The sequence below is a fragment of the Drosophila novamexicana genome, unplaced genomic scaffold (assembly GCF_003285875.2).
Source record: "Drosophila novamexicana strain 15010-1031.04,08,12 unplaced genomic scaffold, DnovRS2.1 tig00004554-arrow-pilon, whole genome shotgun sequence".
In the NCBI taxonomy this organism is placed as follows: Eukaryota; Metazoa; Arthropoda; class Insecta; order Diptera; family Drosophilidae; genus Drosophila; species Drosophila novamexicana.
Window position 1 is genome coordinate 3,416,757 of NW_020825051.1, and position 20,169 is coordinate 3,436,925.

Sequence of the window (20,169 nt, forward strand, 5' to 3'; positions counted from 1 at the left end):
ATACAAATTTAGCATAAAAGTGCAGTACACATGCACTTTCCATGCAAACAAAAAAACGTAAACAAAAATCAGCTGTGTGAGATCTAATTGCAATGAACTAGTTATCGAGCCTAATCGGAAAAATCGCTTTAAGCTATCGTCGAAAACATCGATAGTAAAAAAATCGCAAGCAAAAAATTTTTTGGAAAGTGCGAATTGCGAACAACGGTAATACGCAAAGTTGTTTGTTTGTCTGTAAGGTTTTTTATTTTTGAGACAAGTGCAAAAATTATGGGTTCTGGTTTTGTCAAAATCTTAAGTGTGCCAAATTAAAAAAAAAAGACAGCAGCTGAGCTCAAGGTTGCAGCAATAGCAACAACAATAGAATACGAACGCGTCTTTAAGAGTGTGGGGGTGAAAAGTAGACAACGACAACTGTGCCATTGGCATAGAAAATTTTGCATATACATACATACAAGGCGACCAAAAGGGTCACACAAACACACACACACACACACACACATTTTCTCTCGTTTGAACTTTTAACAATCATATAATTGCAGACAAAACTGATACAGGGCCAGGGACGTTGACGTCGACGCCATCGTCGTTTTAATTGGAAAGTGCCAAAAAAAAAAATAGAAAAAAATAAACGCGAGCGTACAACGGTAATAGCAAAAAATACTCTCACACACACATACATATATGCACACACACGCACGTACACATGGAGGCGTCTGTTTGATGTACAATTTGGAGCAACGAACAAAAGACAAACAAATTATGACGACGCGCGAAAATGTTGCCAGCCGTTTGTCCAAATTGATGCTCAGCAATGCCAGCAGCAACAGTAACGGCAGCAGCAACACAACAGCAGCCACAGCGTCAACCATGTCCATGGTGCAGTCTCCGACGTCGCCTGGCGAACAATCAGAGCTGAATCAATTGAAACGCGATGCGGATCCGCAGTTCTCACGCTTTGCCGATTACTTTGTGATATGTGGCTTGGATCTGGACACGGGCCTGGAGCCGGATCGCTTTGCAGGTGAGGCCACGTCTTCAAATAATGGAGAAAGCGATCCAATTAACTAATATTTCCCATTATAGGTGATAATCTGCACTGTTCGCCGCTGGATCGCGCCTACAAGAGCAAACCGTTGGCCCACTATCCCGAAAATGTGCCCTGGAATCCATTCGATGCGCACGGCATATGCATGGTAGGTGCAGCAGCCCCTTCGTGCAGCTATCTCCATTCGCTTTGTCTGGGTGAGGTCTTCAATTAAGTTCAATTGCCTGCATGATGCAAGCAATTCTGGCCGCCATAGCCCTCCAATCGGCTCCAACCCATGTGCCCTGCACACACAAATATGAAATTTATGCTTCACTGAATTGACTTGACGCTCATTGATATGACTGCGCGCTGCTTTTAATTGATGCCACATCGACGACGACGACGACAACGAAGCCAGCGACGACAGCGCTGCCGATAAGCAAACAGCCACGCGCAGCTTATCATAGAAAAATCTTGACATGTGTTTACGTTTGAGTATTTTAAAATGTCTTTCAATGTATACATATTGGGCATCTGTTATAGAAACGTTTTCAAGCCCTGCATTTAATGAATACTCAAAGCCACTTGAGCGCACAAACGATTCCATTATATGCCATGTCTTGAGGTCTGATCATAATTGAAGTTCTAATATGTCCATTAAAAAATAAGCGCTTGGTTACATTTTGTTATGGAATATCTTATAAGTTGAATTGATTGTTCACTTCTAATCAGCTAATCTCTTTTTTTCAGCTGTCACTGCCGCAGGGTTTGCGCTTTCGCACCCAGAAGCACAACATTGAGCCAAAGTTCCATTCGTTTGCCACAACGCGCGAGGATGGCAAACGTTGTTATGGCTTCAGTCTAGTCTTCTACGAGGAGATACGGAATCGCAACATCTGCGGCGCAATACACACACTGCAGTCCATGTTCATCACGGAGCTATCGAATGGCCAGCAGACGCATTCGTTGAGCAGAATCAAACAGGATGGGCCAGTTAGTCGCTCGCTGCCGCGTCACTTCAAGGTAGCCGGCCAGGCGCCGCAGTCCGCACAAAGCTATTACGACATCAGCAAGGATAAGCTGTATGTGGCCAAAAGCATCTCGCTGATATGCCAGGCGCCATACGCCTTTGCCGCCCAGCTGTTCCTCAAGAATTTGTACCGGTAAATGGGCGTGCTTATACGATATTACTTTATATATTAATAATCGTCTGAATGAATCATTGTTATATTTTAACGCATCCTATCAAAGGTATAGACCTTAGCTGCCTTCATTATCGCTTTGTACTTGAATGTCCTCCATTCTCACATTTATTTTGATTTTAATTTTGCGTATGCTATCAACCATATTTATTATTATAATGTGATCTATGCTAGACTCTGTGATAACACAACTATCTAATCTTGTGCTCGGTTTTTATTTTTAAACAAATATCGATGAGCGTTCAATAACTCTCTTTTATAAGTTAAATATGAAAAGTAGCTTAGCGAATTTAAAGAATGATCCATTTAAGCTAATATTTGCTATTATTTTGCAGTTGTCTTCCACGACAGCCAGGCGCTGGTATTAGTCTCGAGTCCTATGTGTACAACATACTGTATGAAGTGATGCTACCTCAGCCGGGCAAGTCCATACGCGTCTATTTGCCGCCCGCTGAGCCGCATTTGCCCGCAATCGCATTGATTCTGCAGCGTCCATCGCTGGCCACCGAGCTCCCGCTGCTGGACTTTCCGTTGCGTCTGCTTTTCAGCTATTTGGGCGTAGAATGCGTCATTCAGCTGTTGACCTGTGTACTGCTAGAGAGCCAGGTGCTGCTCCGCTCGACGGGTGAGCCAAAGATTACTTTCGCCTTGCTCCACATTTTAATACTAATCTTCCTTCCATTTGCAGACTACCAAAGACTCATGATTGTGGGCGAATGCATAACTTCTTTGCTGTTTCCATTTACCTGGCCGCATGTCTATGCGCCCATTTTGCCCGCGGCACTGCATCATTTTCTGGACGCGCCCGTGCCGTTCGTAATGGGCCTGCATGCCGGATGCGAGGCAGCGCACAAAATTGGCAGCGAGGCTGCACTATGTTTTGTGGACATTGACAAGAAGCACATACAGCTGCCCGAGGAGCTGCCCATATTTCCACACAAGCTGGATTTTATGACCGAGATCATCTCGGTTCTGGACAAGTTCGAAATTGAGCGCGATCGCACACAGGAGCCCAGCTTAAAGAATGGCTATGGGTTGCGTGGAGGCGTCGATTCAATGATCTCAAGCTGCACGCTCCCCAACGGCCTGCAGGCGGCGCGGCGCAGCAAAGAGCGATTCCCGCAACTGCAGGAGACCGTCTACACGCTGTCCAGTGCCGGCGGCTCACCGGCACAGTTGCCGGGCGTGGATTATCAGCCGCTGGTGGCGCATCCCTCGAAAATAGATCATGTGCCGCGCATTGCTGATATTCTGCGACGCAAGGGCGGCATGCGTGCCACACAGGGCGGTAGCTGCTCGCCCGTGGGCAGCCCCACGCTGTCGCTGTCCTCGTCGCCGGTGGGCATCTATCATGATGTAGATGCCGTGGATGCCACACTACCGCCCTCGCGCATGGGCTCGTTGTCGCGGCGCGCTGAGAAGCCGGCGACGCTGTCTGCCGTCGATCAATACTATCAGGATTTGCGCATAAATAACTGTTTACGCGAGATTTTCCTGAATCGTTTCGCGCACATGTTTCATGCGTACGAACACTTTGTCATCTATCCGAATCAGGCCAAGGACGAGTGGCTCTCGAATCGGGAAACGTTGCAGAACTTTGATAAGTCCTCGTTTCTATCCGATCAGCCGGAGCATCATCGCGCCTTTCTTTCGCGTTTCCTTGAATCTCAAATGTTCGCCACGCTCATTGACAACAAAATCCTGGCCATGTGGGAGCCGCTGCCCGATCAGCAACTGCAGCTTTTCGATCAGCGCATCAAGCTGCTACGGTAGGCACTTCCTGCTCCCCTTCAACTCATGATATACTTATTATACTCGTCTTATTACTTCACAGACGTCGCCATGGCGAGAACATGATCTGCGCCACCAGCTACGAGCCGTGCGTGCTCAGCCCAGACTCGCAGCAGTGCTTCGAGAAGCGACTCAATTGCGTTGACATTGAGGTGACGCCGCCAAGTGAGATTCTATCCAATCGCGCCGCCTATTTTCGCAGCTTTCCGCTGCTCGAGAAGGGCGTGCTGAATCAGGAGTGCGCCTCGAGGTAGTGTTCTATGCACTTGTACAATTTGCCACCCCCCCAAAACCCAAAGCACGCTCCCTTTCCACCTGTTGCACAAATTGTTAGCCCCATCATTTTACATTTCCCTCCACTATGTTGCCCCCTTCCCCCTCTGTTCCCTAGCTGAAGCCTTTGATTGTTGGCATATGTATTATGTAGTTTCCGTTTAGACTGTTTAGCCGTCTTCCAGTAGCATTTACTCGTACTACGGTTGTTTTATTTTGTACCTTAATTTATTGATTAACTTTAACTTAAACCAATAAATTGCATATCTCAACAAAACAAACAACAAACAGTTCGTCAATTGTTGTTAAATTTTTCGTTTCTTTTTACTTTAAATGCATCTCTTTTTTTCTCGTTTTTGCTCTTTGCACCGCATGCGCACACACAAATCCTCGATCCTTGATCCTCCCTGCATTTTGGTTACACTTTTAGTTCCCTCAATTAATCCAAATCTTTATGATATCTTATGTTCTGTTCAAAATTTCACTAAAAACTTCAATCTCATGCCACTAACCTTCATAAATTAAAAAACAAAAAAAAAACGAACCAAAAACCAATCCCCAAACAGAGGCAACAGCTTGCGACGCGTCAAGAATGGCAACAAGTGGCGCGCCCGTGAAATATCCCTGGATCAGAAGCCGGTCAACAGCAGCGGCAATTGCAACTCCAACGTGGCCATCAATCGTCTGTCGGCCAATCTGACCACGGCAGACGTGAGTCCCGCCTTGATAGCACAGGCCAACTGGACATTTGTGGAGCGTCTGCTGAAGGTAACTAGAGTATTCACACAAGCCCTTGCTCTGCTCCTGCTGTAAATATCTGGCGTTGGCAGGACATCAAGTCAAAGACGAAGCGCATGCTGCTCGAGAAGATGGGCAACGAGGCGGTGGCGCTGGGCCTCAAGGGCGACGGCATTGAGGAGAACACGCTCATAGCGAGCATGTGTGATCTGCTGGAGAAGATTTGGTCGCATGGCCTGCAGAATAAGCAAGGCAAGTCGGCGCTCTGGGCGCACCTGCAGGCCTATCTGGAGCAGCAAGACTCACGCGGCTCGGGTTGCAGCGTGGAGCCCGTAACGCCAGTTTCCAGCAGTCCCGGCGGCAACAAGATGAACATTGCCAGCGCCTCGCCAGCGTTGGCCTGGAATGCCATGCGCAAGCGCATGGATTGTAAGTATAGTCAGCACTTGGCAAGTAACTACTCGTATCTTACATAGCTTTTTACGCTGCTTAACAGACTTGTCCACATTCCAAACGGACTTTGAGAGTCCGCCCAGTCCGAATCGCAGTCGTTCACGGGATCGCAACAAGTTTGTGGGCCTGGAGCAGCTGTGCCCGTTGCCTGAGTCGCTGGAGTTTGATGTCAAGTGGGTTTTTTTTTGGAGCTTGTCCGGTTTTTTCTGCTTATATTAACATCTTCCCTCTCTCTGTGCCTAGAAACGTGCTGGCCATGGCTGACATCAAAACGCACATTGGTTATACACGCGCCTGGGTGCGTCTGTCCCTGGAGAAGAAGCTGTTGTCGCGTCACTTTCGCACGCTTCTCTCGGATGAGAGTCTGCTGCGCACCTTGTACAAGCGCTCCGCTTTTCTGCGCTGCGAGGAGGAGAAGGAGCAGTTCCTCTATCATCTGCTGACACTGAATACCGTGGACTATTTCAGTTTTACCAACATTTATCCCACAACGAGTAGGTTGCGCTACATATGAGATTTCCTTTCGAGCCAAATGAGATTTACATTGCCTCTTTCCGCCTTTTTCCACGCCTTTGCTTAGAGCTGCCCTATCGCGTTGTCATCTTCCCCTCGCGTAAACATGGCTCCTATCACACCTCCAGCAATGTGTGGATCATGGTCTCTGGCACCATGAATGAAACCCAACGAGTGCCCGTGCCCAAGGGCTCACTGGAGTTTATCTTCCATGTGAGTCGTAAATATGTAAAATGTAATTCTTTGAAAACTCTCTAAATACTCGCTTATTGTAGTATAAGAATCTGGGACTGCTGACCACCATGCGCATAGGACACGACAACTCGGGACCTAGTCACAAGTGGCTGGTCGAACAGGTGGTCATGCGCAATGAGGTCACCGGCCACACCTACAAGTGAGCACCACACATATGACACACATTTAAATATAAACTAAACAAGCAATATTTTAGATTTCCCTGCAGTCGCTGGCTGGGCAAGGGCGTCGATGACGACTCCACGGAACGTTTGCTGGTTGGTCAGCGCGTTTGCACCAGTGTAAAAAATGCCGAGCTCTTGCCGCCCACGCGGACACCGCCGCGTACACGCAGTCCCAGCGTGCAGCGTCAGGAATCGGTGGCGCCATCGGAGATACAACATCAGCTGGGCAACTTGGTCAATGTGATTGTCAAGTGGCACTACAAGCCGAGTCGGGATCGTGATGTGGGCACGCTGACGAACCTGCTGTGCGGCGATGATGGGCTGGTTAAATGCCTGGAGCTGGTCTTCCTTTGCGGCTTTCGCTCGTCGCGCTTCTTTGGACGTAATCTATACATCTGGGATTACTTTAGTAAGTGGACTAAAATCCAGATCTTGATGTGTTTTAGTTGCGTGTCTCCACTTTGCAGCTAAAATCAAGGAGCTGTTCGAGCAGAATCTACAACAGGAGCTCGATGACTCGGCTTCCAGCATGGACTCCTCCTTTAGCAATGGCAGCTCAAATAGCCTGCAACGACGTGAGATAGCCAGCATTTGGCGCCTGTATGTGCAGCTCATGGATGAGATTAATGGCACGGCCAGCACACTGGGAAAGGATGGCAAATTTCAACTGCTCATTTGCCTTAGCCTGAGGTAATTAAATGAAGTTTCTTTGGGTTTTTCCTTTAATAAGGTTCTCTATATGCAGGGAGCATTTGTTGACGCGTCTTATTAAGCCGATGGCCTTGACGAAGGTCACCCAAGAGCTGTACGAGGAGGAGAGTTTTCTGCGTCGTCGCAATCTTTTGACATTTCTCATACAAATTCTGGAGCCGCTTGATGATTGCCACATCGTGCTGGAGAACTCCATAACCCAGGGCATACGCATTCCATCCCAGTGCTGAACCGTGGCTCAACTTAGCCCGCATCCACACTTACCCACAGACATTTGCAACCAGTGACCTAGAATACTCATATACATATGCCCTAACAGTACATGGAATCACACGGGGAATCTCTGTAACTCGAATTCGTTGTTAGTTTTATGTAAGCTAAAGACTTGTCATCCTTTTTAATCCTAATCCAAACACTTGCCATCTACACGCTTGCCAAGTGTTCAAAGTCAATGTGAAGCCAAAGTTGAACAAAATTCTGTGCAATTATGAAATTAATCCCAAATAATTCTAAAAGTGTTGTTCAATATGCAATTGCGTAGCTATTAGCGTTTAAGCTATTACATCAACATGTATCATCAAAAAATCTTTGTAACGTTTTCTAAGTTAGTGAATTTATTTTTGAACGTTAGTTTTCCATTTAGTTTATATACACCAAAGATTTTTAGTTTTGTGACACGAAAATTGTCAATATTATGATATTATTATTGAAATTAAGAACATGGTGTTTTTGTTGATATCAAGCTTTATTTTTATATTTTATTTAGCCAAAAATGAAAACATTTACAAAGTTATTGAGTGTCAATAAATATATACAAAAGACAGCAACAATAAAGCCAACATTTTCGGCTAATTGTCAATTTCAATTAAATTGAAGTGTATAAAAGAAACTAAGAAAACTAACGATATTCAGTACTTCCCCGAAAGTACGTTTCGCTTCGGCAATATCGATAACCTAAAAAAGCAATTTCTATAGTTGCTTTTGGACGATACTTGTATTACTGAAACAGATTCGCAGTGTGGTTAATAGCTTAGCAATAATTTAGTTTGATTTTTAACTCTAATCAAATTATGTAGATAGTCATAACACATATAGATCATAAAACAGATGCTCTAATTAGTATTCGATTATAAAATGTAGCTAGTGGCAACGTGTTATTAAACTATCGATATAATTGCCATTAACCGGTGGGTGGCGTTAACAGTGTGGCAACGCCAAATGCCAGTTGCTGTGAGCGCGATTCCCACTCGTTTCGTTGCGACGGACAGACGCGGACATATAAGCTTTGTACAATTTACTACAATCAACAAAAAGCAATATTAACAAGATAAGCATCGTCGACAGCTACCAATTGCCACCAGGCGCAGTGCTACATAAAACAATTTTATTCGCAGTGCGTCATTTTGTGTGAAAAGAACAGACAGAAATTATATATAATACAACGTTGTGCCACGAACACTCATCGATTTTTAGCCAAAATATTGAAGCTAAATTTGAAAGAAAAAGTTGAAAGTAAGTTGCCCTGAATTTTCTTTTGTTATAGTGTGTGCAATGTTTCTTGTTGTCTTTGGGTCACACCAAAAATGTTTGTGCACAAATATTTACAAAACGACGCACTGCCGCGGCTGCTACTCCCTGCCTATTGGCGATGACGTTGCGCTGCCCGTGACGTGAACAGTTACCCTCTCTCTCTCTCTCTCTCTCTCTCTCTCAAACTCTGTCTGCTCTCTTGGCATATTTGGGCAGCGCTGGATTGGGATTGTTCTCGTTACATTTAATAGCTGCGTGGCCCACGAAATATGCATCTTTATGGGTTGATTTCGCTGCCAAGGCCCGGATAGTTACATAATACCGCCGCCAGCCCCCAGATTTTTGATGCATTCGCACAACAGCTGCTGCTGCGCCATCGATTTGTGCTACAACCGGCGCGGCGACGCCAGTCCCATCCGCCTTGTCCCATCCCCTGGACATAGACAACCGCCGCCGCCGCCACGTCATTTCTCGGCATCGTATGACTTTCACGGGTTTGTTGTGGCACTTGCAACGCGCAGCGTTGGCGCTGGCGTTGCTGCTTTCAGCTCTCTCTCAATCTCATTCTCTCTCTCTCTCTCTATCGCGTTGCCCTTTTCTGTGTTATGTGGGACCTCTGCTAACGAACTTTGTGCTCTGATCGTACGATTTTAAAGTTGGCATTCGTCATTGTTGGATGGCATTGCGAACAAGAAAAAAAAACTAAAAACACATTTAATAATAACCTAAGCAATGCGCACACATTACTCATGCTTGACGCTGACGTCGCTGCCGCTGCCGCTGTCGCATACCCTCTGCCAGCTGCGTTCGTGCTCCACTTTCCCAAGCGGCCACTCAATACGTTTTTACCGTTGCCTAATTTCAACTCTGGTCTCAAAACTATGAATGTACGCGCAAAAGCGCAACAGAAAGAGGCGGTAGAGGAAGAGAGAGATAGAGAGAGAGAGAGAGAGAGTTTGATCGTGGCGTACGCATGTGAAGCCCACGCACAGTTAGTCAGCTGTTTCAGTTACTCAATGAAACTGTTTATCGTCAGTCATGTGTGGGTGAATATTGTGCGTGTGTGCGTATTTGCGTGTGCAGACTTGTCAGTGTGTACAAACATTTGAAATCGAATTTCGTTTGACTTTGTGCATTGCAAATTTCAGATTAGCCACGTATCGAACAGCATTTACAATAGGTGTTTAAATGCCGCAATTAAAAACCGCTAATAACTCCCTATCTCGCTTTTTATGCAATGAACACGTGCGCTAGCCCAACTGCGAAAATGTTAATTACGTACTTACAGTAAAAGATATTAATTACGTTTAACTTAATTAATTTTCCATAAGCAATATAGTATAGCTTTGCTGTTGTGCAGCGTCACCGGACAAGTTCCAATTTCAGTTACGTGCGCCGCACATATGTTATATTTTTTGGGCATATTTTCTTTGAATGATGATAATGCCTGGTGGCAACTGTGGGGTTATCAATGCACATGTGCTCATATGGTAGTATATTTGTGATCTATATATAGCAACAGGCAACGAACAGCAGCTTATCAATGAATAACAGTACTCCTAACCCGTGTTAACGTGGATTCAACGTGCCAACTGTACTTTGAAGCCGAACGAAACTTCTACGAAAACGTAAGGTAAAAATTTAATTTCTTCTGCTTGGCCTTTCCACCCAGTTTTGGTAGCTTAACTTTAGCAAGTCCGAAAGAAACGCGAGACGCGTACGTTAACCCCGTATCGTGGCTAAGGCCCAGAGACGTTTCCGATGACGATTCTGAGCAATGGTTGCGTGTTGGAAATTTTGCAAGGTCCGCTTATTAAAAATATGTAGTACACATATTATATACATACATACTTATGTAGATCCACCCGAGCTGTTATCGCTGTGGGTTGCTGCTTATCAACAAGCTCGTGCCTGAATCAATATATTAATTTCTAGCTAAGCACAAAAAATACTACTTTATCTATTTACTTAGTATCGTCATTCGGGAACTCATTAACTTATGTACAGAGTGCAGCGGAAACATGTTTCAACGTCAAAAATTAAAGATAAGACAACAGGTAGCCAAGAAGCGGCCTATCTTATCATTGCTGAGACGGACATCTCTCAATTAGCAGATGCGCTCTGCTCGCAATAACACGTAACCATGTACTCACTTGGTCTCAGTTTGTTTACATTCTGACTCGCACATACTTTGTGTGTATATGTGTGTATACACTGGCAGGCTGTGTCTTGTGTATTTGTGCGTGTGAGAGTTCGCGCCGATCGTATGACTGAGCTGACGTTCGATTGTGACGTCACTGCCTGCGTTGCCTTTGAACACAGTGCAAAAGTTGTCCGCAGCTCTTATACGCGTAACGACTTTCCTTGCTGCCTGGCAACAAATTTATTGTTTGTTTTTATTTTTTATTGTTGTGTCAATTTCACAATTTCTTCTAGCGCAGAGTAAAAATAACGATTACATCAGTGCCATAAAATCCAGTTTTTTGTAAAACCAACTTGAACTTGAACGAGCGCACGCAGCCACAGAATTGGCAAGTTTGGAGCCGGTTTTCGCATATGCATGAATCAGCTGCAGCATTAGCATTAGCTGCCTTGAACGGAATACCTTTACCACATTGTTGTTGGTCTATGGCCTGGTTTTCTTTCTCCGTATAAGCTTATCATCAAGCCGATAAGAAGCGCTAATGCTCTTTAGTACAAACAAAAAAATAATTTGACGTAATATGGCAAATCAAGGCCAGGCAGCGCTCTAAGCAAACTATATAAATATTTCATGAGCGTTGGATATATTTAAAAATGCCAGAAAACACGCACTCAACAGCTGATTCTTCACAGCGTGCCTGTGTGTGTGTGGGAGAAACAGAGAGAGAGAGAGAGATCGTCAAACTTATATTTGCTTCGCGCTCACACAGCACAAGTTGTGTGAACACTTGTGTGTGTTCACGTGCGTTTTTTTTTACATTAATTAATACATTGTAAATGTGTTTTGTGAATACTAATTTTATATTGTGAACATAACAAGAACGGGCCTGTTCAACTTTCTGTGTCAGGTTTTACTTTCCACTTTACTCACACTCGCACTCGCACTTGTCTCCAATTGAGCGCGCTCTCTTACTCCCACTCTCTCCCTCTCGATCACCTACTGCTCTTCTGATTCTTATGCTCTCTGATTAATTGCTGTACGCTAAGTACGTGCCAAAATGTGATTGTTTTTGACATTTTTGCCCGTCGCTTTGATTGTCGTTTTTATTTATCTGCTGCAGGTTTTTGAAAGAAATTCGCATGAAAGCGCGTGGCAAAACGAAACGAATGTCAATTAAAGCGAATTGATATATCCATGGCATCCGGCAGCAATGCAATTGAAATATCACGTGTCTCATGCGCCACAGCCGGCAAGAAGAAGCAACGCCAATCACACACAAACACACACACACAAATAAGTTACAGAAAATTACATATGTACACACTTGTTTATGCATGTATTTACATATTTATTTATGTATACACTTTCACGCTCTTTCAGTTTGTCGGTGCAATAAATAAGAACAACAACAACAGCAGCAACAACAACAAAGAGTTCCATATTATCGTACAAGTTCTTGGGAATCAGAAAAACTGCCGCGACCGTTGCAAAAGATACGCTGCGATGGCAACTTCATCGATAATCGCCAATAACACCAACAGCACTATTAACGCGGGCTCAGCCGCTGCCGCTGCCGCCGCCGCCGCCGTCGTGGTCACATCTACGCTGAGCACACGCAAGCGCACCTACGAAACAGCCATTAGCATGCCTGCCATGGACGCCAAAGAACTGATGACGACGACGACAACAGCACGCACAGCCACAGCCACGCCCTCAGCCAAATCGAGTAGCCCAATGCCCGATGAGGCGGTAATTGTGGACATGAATGGCCCACAGGCAGCCACCACATTGCGCGACTCAACGCGCACAATCTCACAGAGCGATGCCGATGATGGCAACGAGGCGACCTCACCTGACGACACCCTGCCCTCCTGCTCCACCTCAGCGGCGGCAGACTATCTCACTGGCAGCGCCGGCGTAAAGCGCAAGTATATGCCGCCCTCGGCAACATCCCTCCTGCTGGCGCTCAACACGAAATTACCCTCGGCGCAGCCGCCGCCCATGCTGCTCTCCGCACCAACGCTGACGTCCGCATCCACCTCCCACCAAGCGTCCAATAGCAGCGGCTTTGCCGATCTAGCGGTAAGTGCAAACGAAATGTCCTTGACAAGGTCATACGATGTTGCATCATCGTTAGCTCGCCTACCCGCCCCCTCCAACCCGATGCAATGATTCGAGCAGTGGGCGGGGGGCGTATATAAAGAAACCGTTGCCCGGAACAATTTCTAAGCAATTGCGCCTTTGTTCTGTAACTAGCCAAGAGATATTATTATTAGGTATTATCAGCTCAGAAATTAGTAAATTCCAACTTCTACAACTATACTAAGTATGTATATAGTATTTGTATAGTGCATAATGACCAACTTCGAGATACCCTGTAACTAGTGAACTGGATTTGGCATTTAAAACGTGAAATATTCTTGATCTGTGCAGCACTAAAAATCGATATTTAGCGATGCTTGCTTAACGAACTATCGAAAATGATCAATTTTCTTGATCTAAACGGAATGTAGACTAGAAATCGATATTTATCGAAAATTAGAAACTTGATTAACCTGTAGAGTAACCACTTTTAGGTCTCCAGATCTTCATGTCTCTAAACAGGGATAGAATAACTTAAATATACGAAATGATATCAAAGATATTCCTCTCTCTTCGGTAGTGTTACATCCATTATACCCTTTATTTGATTTAAGCTACTTTGTGATAACTTTTTTAAACAAGTTATACCCTATTTTTTTTGTTAATACTCGTTGTGCAATTGTTATTAACTAACGGATTTGTTAAAAAGCGTTTGGAAAAGGCATTCGATATACATTTTGGCCTCCTTAGTTTTGCAATTTTTTCATTTTCTGTTTTGCTGCAAATACATGTATTTGGCCATGCTTTGATTATTCGAGCGTGAAACGATTTCGATATGGACACAGATTTATAATATATATATATATATATATATGTATATGCATGTCAGATGTCTGTGGTTTTTTTCCCCTGTTTAATTTATGAGCTTTTACTTTTATTTTGTTTGCGTTGCTCGAAATGAGTTATTAACTTAATAATTGGCAATATTAGTGGCAAATGTTCAATTTACTCAAACCATATGCTTTTCCTACTTTTTTGTAATATTATTTGAATTACATTTCACACACTCGAAACTTGGTCAAGTTCAGTTTCATTTGTGCTCCACGCGATTAGGTTGCTTTCAAGTTAAACAAGTGCATATATATTTTGGTTAGGATATTTTCGGAAATAGAATTGCTGCCCATTCATGGCCAAGTGATAAAACATTTTTTGTTTTTTTGTTTTTTTTTTGGCATTCAATCTTCCGCGCTGCGAGTCTGATTGACGCTGATTGTCAGTTATATCGTATGATATCGCCTGTTGCCTCGTGCCAGATCCTCCCTTTTGCCATAGCTCTATAAATATACGTGCAAGAGCTTCGCATTTGTGCGCTCAATTTGCGGCAATTGAAATTTGTCGTCGCCGGAGCAGTCGCTAGCCTAGCCGGGGGCAGGCCGTGTCGAGCCGAGCCGAGCGGCGCCCGCTGCCGTGTCCGTTGTCCACTTTTATTGTAGTCAATTGTATTGATTTGTAGGCAGTTGCCGCCAATTAATTGAAAGCCGCTGCGCAATTGTAACGCCGCTGCCAATCCTCGAAAGAAACAGGCACACACACACACACGCACACACACTCACACTCACTTAGATACTTGGTCGCAGTGAGCCGAGCATTTGTTGTTGTCAAAGTCCCAGCAATTGGAGCTCTCAGTTAGACAGCTGTAAGCAACCCAATCAGATCATATTTGTACTCTGATCCGACAGCTATATAAATAGATCTATATATAAATATATTTGATAAAAAAAAAAAATTGAAAAAAAATAATGTCTGAGCAAGAAGAGGCGCCACCGTCGCCAGAGATGTTCGAGTACAAAATGTTGCCACTGCACATGGACTTTAAGGAATTCGTAAGGGGCGCCACAATCCGGAGGAAACTATCCGTCAAACCCCGTTGACTAAGTTTCGCTTTCTATTCTTACTGTTTTGCAGACCATTTGCAAGCCAGCGCCGTTCTCCTGCGATGAGGAGGCGATTTTGGAGCGCGAACGTTGCGATTATACAAACCGGATTACCTATCAAATGGCCCGCTCCGGGCAGACGAGTCGTCGGGTGCGCGTCTATGCGGATGGCATCTATGATCTGTTCCATCAGGGCCATGCCAGGCAACTGATGCAGGCCAAGAATATCTTTCCCAATGTCTATTTGATTGTCGGCGTTTGCAACGATGAGCTCACGCATCGCATGAAGGGACGCACCGTCATGAACGGCTTCGAGCGCTACGAGGGCGTGCGTCATTGTCGTTACGTGGACGAGGTGTGTGTGCATGTGCCCATATCAAAATATTGACCCCTCATACTAAACTAGTTGCTTGTCCTTGTCTACAGATTGTGCAGAATGCCCCTTGGACGCTGTCGGACGAGTTCATAGCCGATAACAAAATTGACTTTGTGGCACACGATGACATTCCCTATGGCCACGACGGCCTGGATGATATTTATGGTCCGCTTAAGGCGCGCGGCATGTTTGTGGCCACGGAACGCACCGAGGGCGTCTCCACGTCGGACATTGTGGCACGTATTGTTAAGGATTATGATTTGTATGTGCGTCGCAATCTGGCACGCGGCTATTCCGCCAAGGAGCTAAACGTATCCTTCCTATCCGAGAAGAAGTTCCGTTTGCAAAATAAAATGGATGAGCTCAAGTCGCGTGGCAAGCGCGAATTAACCAAAGTCAAGGGCGACATCATCACCAAATGGGAGGAAAAATCACGCGAATTCATTGACACATTTCTGCTGCTCTTCGGCCGCGAGCGTCTGAATCATCTGTGGAACGAATCCAAGGGCAAACTCATACAGGCGCTCAGCCCGCCCGGCAGCCCGTCCGGCTCTGTCAACGGCGATGATTTGGATAACGATGGCAACGACTCCGACGAATACTTGGAACTGCCCGCCGAATATAGCGGCGGCAGCACGAGCTCCCTGAATGGCAGCAAACAGCGCTACTCGCTGGCACGGCCCAGCTATCAGAGTCGTTCGGCGGCTGCCTCCTCGCCGGATGACTACGATGATGATGATGATGCTGTCTTCGATGCGGAGTTTGTCGAGCGGCGCAGCAATTGAATTAGTTGTAGTGTGTTGCAAGCACAACCGTTTTCATATTTGGCTAGTTTCACTTTCTCTCTTAAAGCTATTGTATATTTATTAAATTGTTTTTTCGTGCGATAATCGGAGGCATATCATTTGTTGAGAAGCGGTGCGAACCTCGTCATCGCGTCGTCGTCCTGTTGCCCACGCGTACACAATTTTCTAGAAATGTATCTCTAAATGGTATTTTATAAACAGTTTAGATTTAGTTGCAACTGCACTCGCTCCTCCTACCTGTTGCCACCAATCTGCGCTCTTTCTTATTGAAACCTGTAGCCAATTTTAGATTTAAAACAAAAAGAACGGAGCCGCAGCTGCAAAAGCAAATCCTACACGATTTATAAAACTAAGCACGGCATAAAAAATGCTGTGAAAAAACAAAAACCAACGCAAGACTCATTTTTTGTATTAAGCCTTAAAGATTTTGCGTGAACATAAACAATATAGAATTATTTATATTTAATTATTTCGCGTAAGCTAAAACCAACATTAACACAATATATACAACTACACACATTCGCAGCAAGAAAATTATTTGCAAAACTCAGTTTGCAAACGATAAAAATGAAAAGCTTTGTTGAATATTTTTTTGAAAAATAAAAATTGGAATGAAAGCGAAATTAAAAGGATTCTAAACATGTTTTTTAAAATATGAAAGAAAAGGAAAAAGTCAACTTTTTGCCATGCTCTCGCTGCCTTTATTGGATTATATATTGTTATATATATATATTAATGCGAAATACATATGAATATGGTTTAATTAAATTATAAAGGTTTTATGGTTCAGAAAAAGTTATTTGTAATAACGTTGAAATAATCCCGCGACTTTGGCGCGCACTAACAAAAATTTCTTACTACGATGTTTTAGATTGTGTTAATTGGATAATAATGCCAGGGATCAATGTCATCTGGGATTGATTTACGGAGCTCTGTTCATGCCCACAGCGAACAGGGGCACCATTTTCTTGCCTTTGGCCTTCTTCTGCTTCTTGCTGGCAACGGCATCCACTGGAGCAACATTCGATTTGGCCGCACGCTGCTGCTTCTGCTGACCCAAGGCGCCCACAAGTAATTCGCCCAGCGCCCAAGGTCCAACGGCACGCAATTCATGCTCCTCATCCAGTGTGGAACGACTGGCAACAACAGCGGCTGCTCGGTTTACGGGTGGTGGCGGTGGCGCAGCGAGACCCCAGGCTCCCATGTGGAAGTCCGATGAACTATGACGCAAGCCCGAGGAGTTACCGGGGGATGAACTGCCAATGGTGGGCCACAGCTCCTGTTTGGGACTTGCAGCCACACTGGAGTAACGAGGGCCGCTTGCCTGAGCAATTGTAATGGGCATGGCGCCTCGAGGTGCCGGCAAATCCTCCTCAAAGCCACACTGCAAAGATAAGAATATGGAATAAGGAACAACCAAAACAGGATGCAACTGCTCAATGACGCACAGTGGGAAACTCGTGGCTAGAGTTTAGATTCAAATTGGCTGCACTGGCAATAAGTTTGCCCATCTGGCGATCGTTTATCTCATTGATGTGCTGTTCACGTTTGCGTTCCTCGCGCTCACGACGCTGACGCTCCTTCTGGCGATGAAGTAGATCATCTGCAGGATTGAGAGAACTAGTTAGCAGCGACTCGATGCTTATACTCTGTGGCACACTTACCCTTGAATAACTTGAGTATGCTGCCCGAAATAATTGGTGGCTGCAGCTCCACCTCGACAACTGCAAACTGGCAGGTCAGAGGCAAATGGCCCAAGCACGTAAATTTGCGACGATGCTCCTCGTCCATGGAGTGATGCTCCTTCTGTATTATCTGCGCCTTAATCAGCACGGGTGCCAAATCCAAGGTGCCGTAGCAAGCCTGCAGCATTTTCACGTTCAATGGATGCAAGTAGATGTTCTGCCCATCATTCGACTGATAGAAATAATAATATTTGTTGTTGTTGTTGCTGCTGTTGATTGTGGAACTGCTGCTGTTGCTCGCCTCGCCTAAGGAAGAAACGGAGGCATCGTCTGGCCTCTCAATATCAATATCTGGAGTCTTAGCTTGTCGCTGCTCTTCTTCTACCATCTGGGGCTGCTGTGGCAGCTGTTGCTCCTCCGGCTCCAAGCCCAGCTTCTCGCAGCGCTCATTCAGTGTCAGCAGCGCCTGCTGTATGAAAATATCCTCTGGACAGGACACATCGGACTCTGCCCATAGTTCACGGCGTTCACGTTCAATAATGGCCGCAATATCCGGCCGCTTGGCAATCAAAAATTTAGAGAAACGTTTAGCCTCATCTGCGGCGCCCAACAGCGGGAAACGCTCGTGCGGCTCTAGAGCAGCAGCGGCTGCGCCTGCATAGCTCTCAATGTACATGGAACCCTTGCGACGACGCATCAATTGAAAGCTGATGGTATCAGCCACATTCATGGCGTGCTGCTGCTCGATGGTGCAGCTCTTCAAATCTGCAGCATGGATGGCATCATAGCAGATGGGACACTTGCGCCAGGTCTTGTCGCTCAGTGACAGATAGTGCAGCAGACAGGGCCAGCAGTAGGCGTGGCCGCAGCGGGTGAGCTTGGCAGCCACCGGCGGATAGAGGCAAATGGGACACTGCGGCTCCTCGGTGGAGTGTATATTGATCTGTTCGATTAGATTCCAATCGATCAGCGTGTCCGGCGAGCCATTTACTTGGGCCTTGGAGCTGCTGCGTATAACAAACTGAAAGTTGGCCTGCAAGAACTGCTCCTTGTTGTAACGTGGTTGACGGCGCGTCGACACAGCACCACCATGTCCAGTCGCATGCCAGTCCGATGAGGATGACGTCTCGCGAGGCACACAATGAAAGTTCAGCAGATGGTTCAGATTCTGCTTCTTGCTGCCGTGCGCATACACAGAGTTTAGCTCATAGTCAAGAACGCTACGCATGTAGCCTTCTCCCGCTGCTGCTAATCCGGCGCCGCCATAAGTGTTATCCGTACCGGCGCATGCAAGGCCATCGCCGTGGCCAGACTCTTGGCCATAACCGGAACTGCCACTGCCGCTGCCGCCGCCGCCACCGCGGGCACGTGGACGCTTGTCCACATTGGGACGTAGTTTTGCCGGCTGCTGTTGTTGTTGCTGCTGCTGCTGTTGCTTGTTGCTGCGCTGTGGCTGCTCGTTGCGTGGTGTGGGAAGCTGTTCGCGACGTCGAGAATTGCGTGTTTTGTTGTTAACATACAAGTCTGCAGAAAAGATCGAAAGACAGAGTTGTTAATATGACCTATGAAAAAAGTCGGCAGAAGAGATCGAAAGACAGAGTTGTTAATATGACCTATGAAAAACAGTGTGACTGCGCGTAGTAAAAGTAAAAATGACCTAAGCTTTATATAAAAAAGAAAATCATTTGGAGAATTCAAGGTGCTCACCACTAGATTTGCGTTGAGCTTCAGCAGATGATTTGTTTGCACGTTGTTGTTGCTTCTTGTTGTTGTTTTCCATTGTAGTTGTTATTTTTGGCTGCGCTGAGGCCGCAAAGCTCGTTGATGGGAAGGTTGAAAAAGATGGGAGGGGATTGTGCGTTGGCCGTTTGTTGCTGCCAATTGACAGCAAACTGCGTCTCGCGTTGACGTTTGTCTCCACACGGAGTGCGTTGCGCGATTATTTTTCGTTGAGGATTCATCTTTATTGAGCCATGATTATTAACAAATATACCCAGAAATAATACTTGCGTAATATTTCCAAAAAGTTATGCGTGAGGTTTTCGGTATAAATCGAAAATCGAAGCGTTGAAAAGTACTAGTACTAGTAGTACTTGTGCTGTTCGTTTTTTTCTTTTTTCTCTAAAAGACTTTTTGCCTTTTGCTTTACTTTACGTTCGCTTTTTTGCCGTTCTCTTTTATTAATGTATTTGTTGTTGGTATTGGTGTGATGTCCAAAGGTGTGACGACTGCGTTTTTGCACTGCGTAAAATGTCGAATTTGTGGCTCTAATTTCACTTGTCAAATGTGCGCGCACAGACTTAAAATGATTACAAATTGTTGGGGAATATATTTTGTGTCGTGAAAGCAACTAATTTTGATATAAAAACCAAAAAATCCTCGGTTGGAAAAATCAGCATCCGTGCTGACCTATGAAAAACAGTGTGACTGCGCGTGACAAACGTAAAAATGACCTAAGCTAAATGAAATACCTGTGAATGGCA

General features: G+C 45.3%; 3 protein-coding genes across 9 annotated transcripts; 2 read left to right on the forward strand and 1 right to left on the reverse strand.

The window, feature by feature from the left end:
* The first annotated feature begins 149 nt into the window (after positions 1-149).
* Positions 150-7,875, forward strand: LOC115769504 (DENN domain-containing protein 5B). Of its 6 annotated transcripts, none has more exons than XM_030714332.1 (16): positions 150-207; positions 543-1,024; positions 1,087-1,196; positions 1,781-2,193; positions 2,568-2,857; positions 2,921-4,001; positions 4,067-4,273; positions 4,863-5,064; positions 5,127-5,463; positions 5,531-5,660; positions 5,731-5,981; positions 6,068-6,213; positions 6,276-6,394; positions 6,452-6,828; positions 6,887-7,109; positions 7,165-7,875. In XM_030714332.1, the coding sequence occupies exons 2-16, from the start codon at positions 685-687 to the stop codon at positions 7,358-7,360; spliced, it is 4,422 nt and encodes a 1,473-aa protein (XP_030570192.1). In that variant the 5' UTR covers positions 150-207; positions 543-684; the 3' UTR covers positions 7,361-7,875. The 6 variants fall into 6 exon arrangements, with proteins under 6 accessions (XP_030570192.1, XP_030570195.1, XP_030570190.1 ...); XM_030714330.1 differs by lacking the exon at positions 150-207 and adding an exon at positions 232-400; XM_030714331.1 differs by lacking the exon at positions 150-207 and adding an exon at positions 232-387.
* A 518-nt stretch (positions 7,876-8,393) lies between these two features.
* LOC115769975 (choline-phosphate cytidylyltransferase A) lies at positions 8,394-16,589 on the forward strand. 2 transcript variants are annotated; one of them, XM_030715033.1, is made up of 4 exons: positions 8,394-8,642; positions 12,184-12,885; positions 14,851-15,174; positions 15,246-16,589. In XM_030715033.1, the coding sequence occupies exons 2-4, from the start codon at positions 12,307-12,309 to the stop codon at positions 15,978-15,980; spliced, it is 1,638 nt and encodes a 545-aa protein (XP_030570893.1). In that variant the 5' UTR covers positions 8,394-8,642; positions 12,184-12,306; the 3' UTR covers positions 15,981-16,589. The 2 variants fall into 2 exon arrangements, with proteins under 2 accessions (XP_030570893.1, XP_030570894.1); XM_030715034.1 differs by lacking the exons at positions 8,394-8,642; positions 12,184-12,885 and adding an exon at positions 14,607-14,768 and having other exon boundaries at positions 15,246-16,586.
* Positions 16,590-16,670: 81 nt separating this feature from the next.
* LOC115769974 (RING finger protein 10) lies at positions 16,671-20,080 on the reverse strand. The gene is made up of 4 exons (XM_030715032.1): positions 19,394-20,080; positions 17,666-19,210; positions 17,450-17,604; positions 16,671-17,385 (listed from the first exon to the last, which is right to left on the reverse strand). The coding sequence occupies exons 1-4, from the start codon at positions 19,464-19,466 to the stop codon at positions 16,924-16,926; spliced, it is 2,235 nt and encodes a 744-aa protein (XP_030570892.1). The 5' UTR covers positions 19,467-20,080; the 3' UTR covers positions 16,671-16,923.
* Between the last annotated feature and the right edge of the window lie 89 nt (positions 20,081-20,169).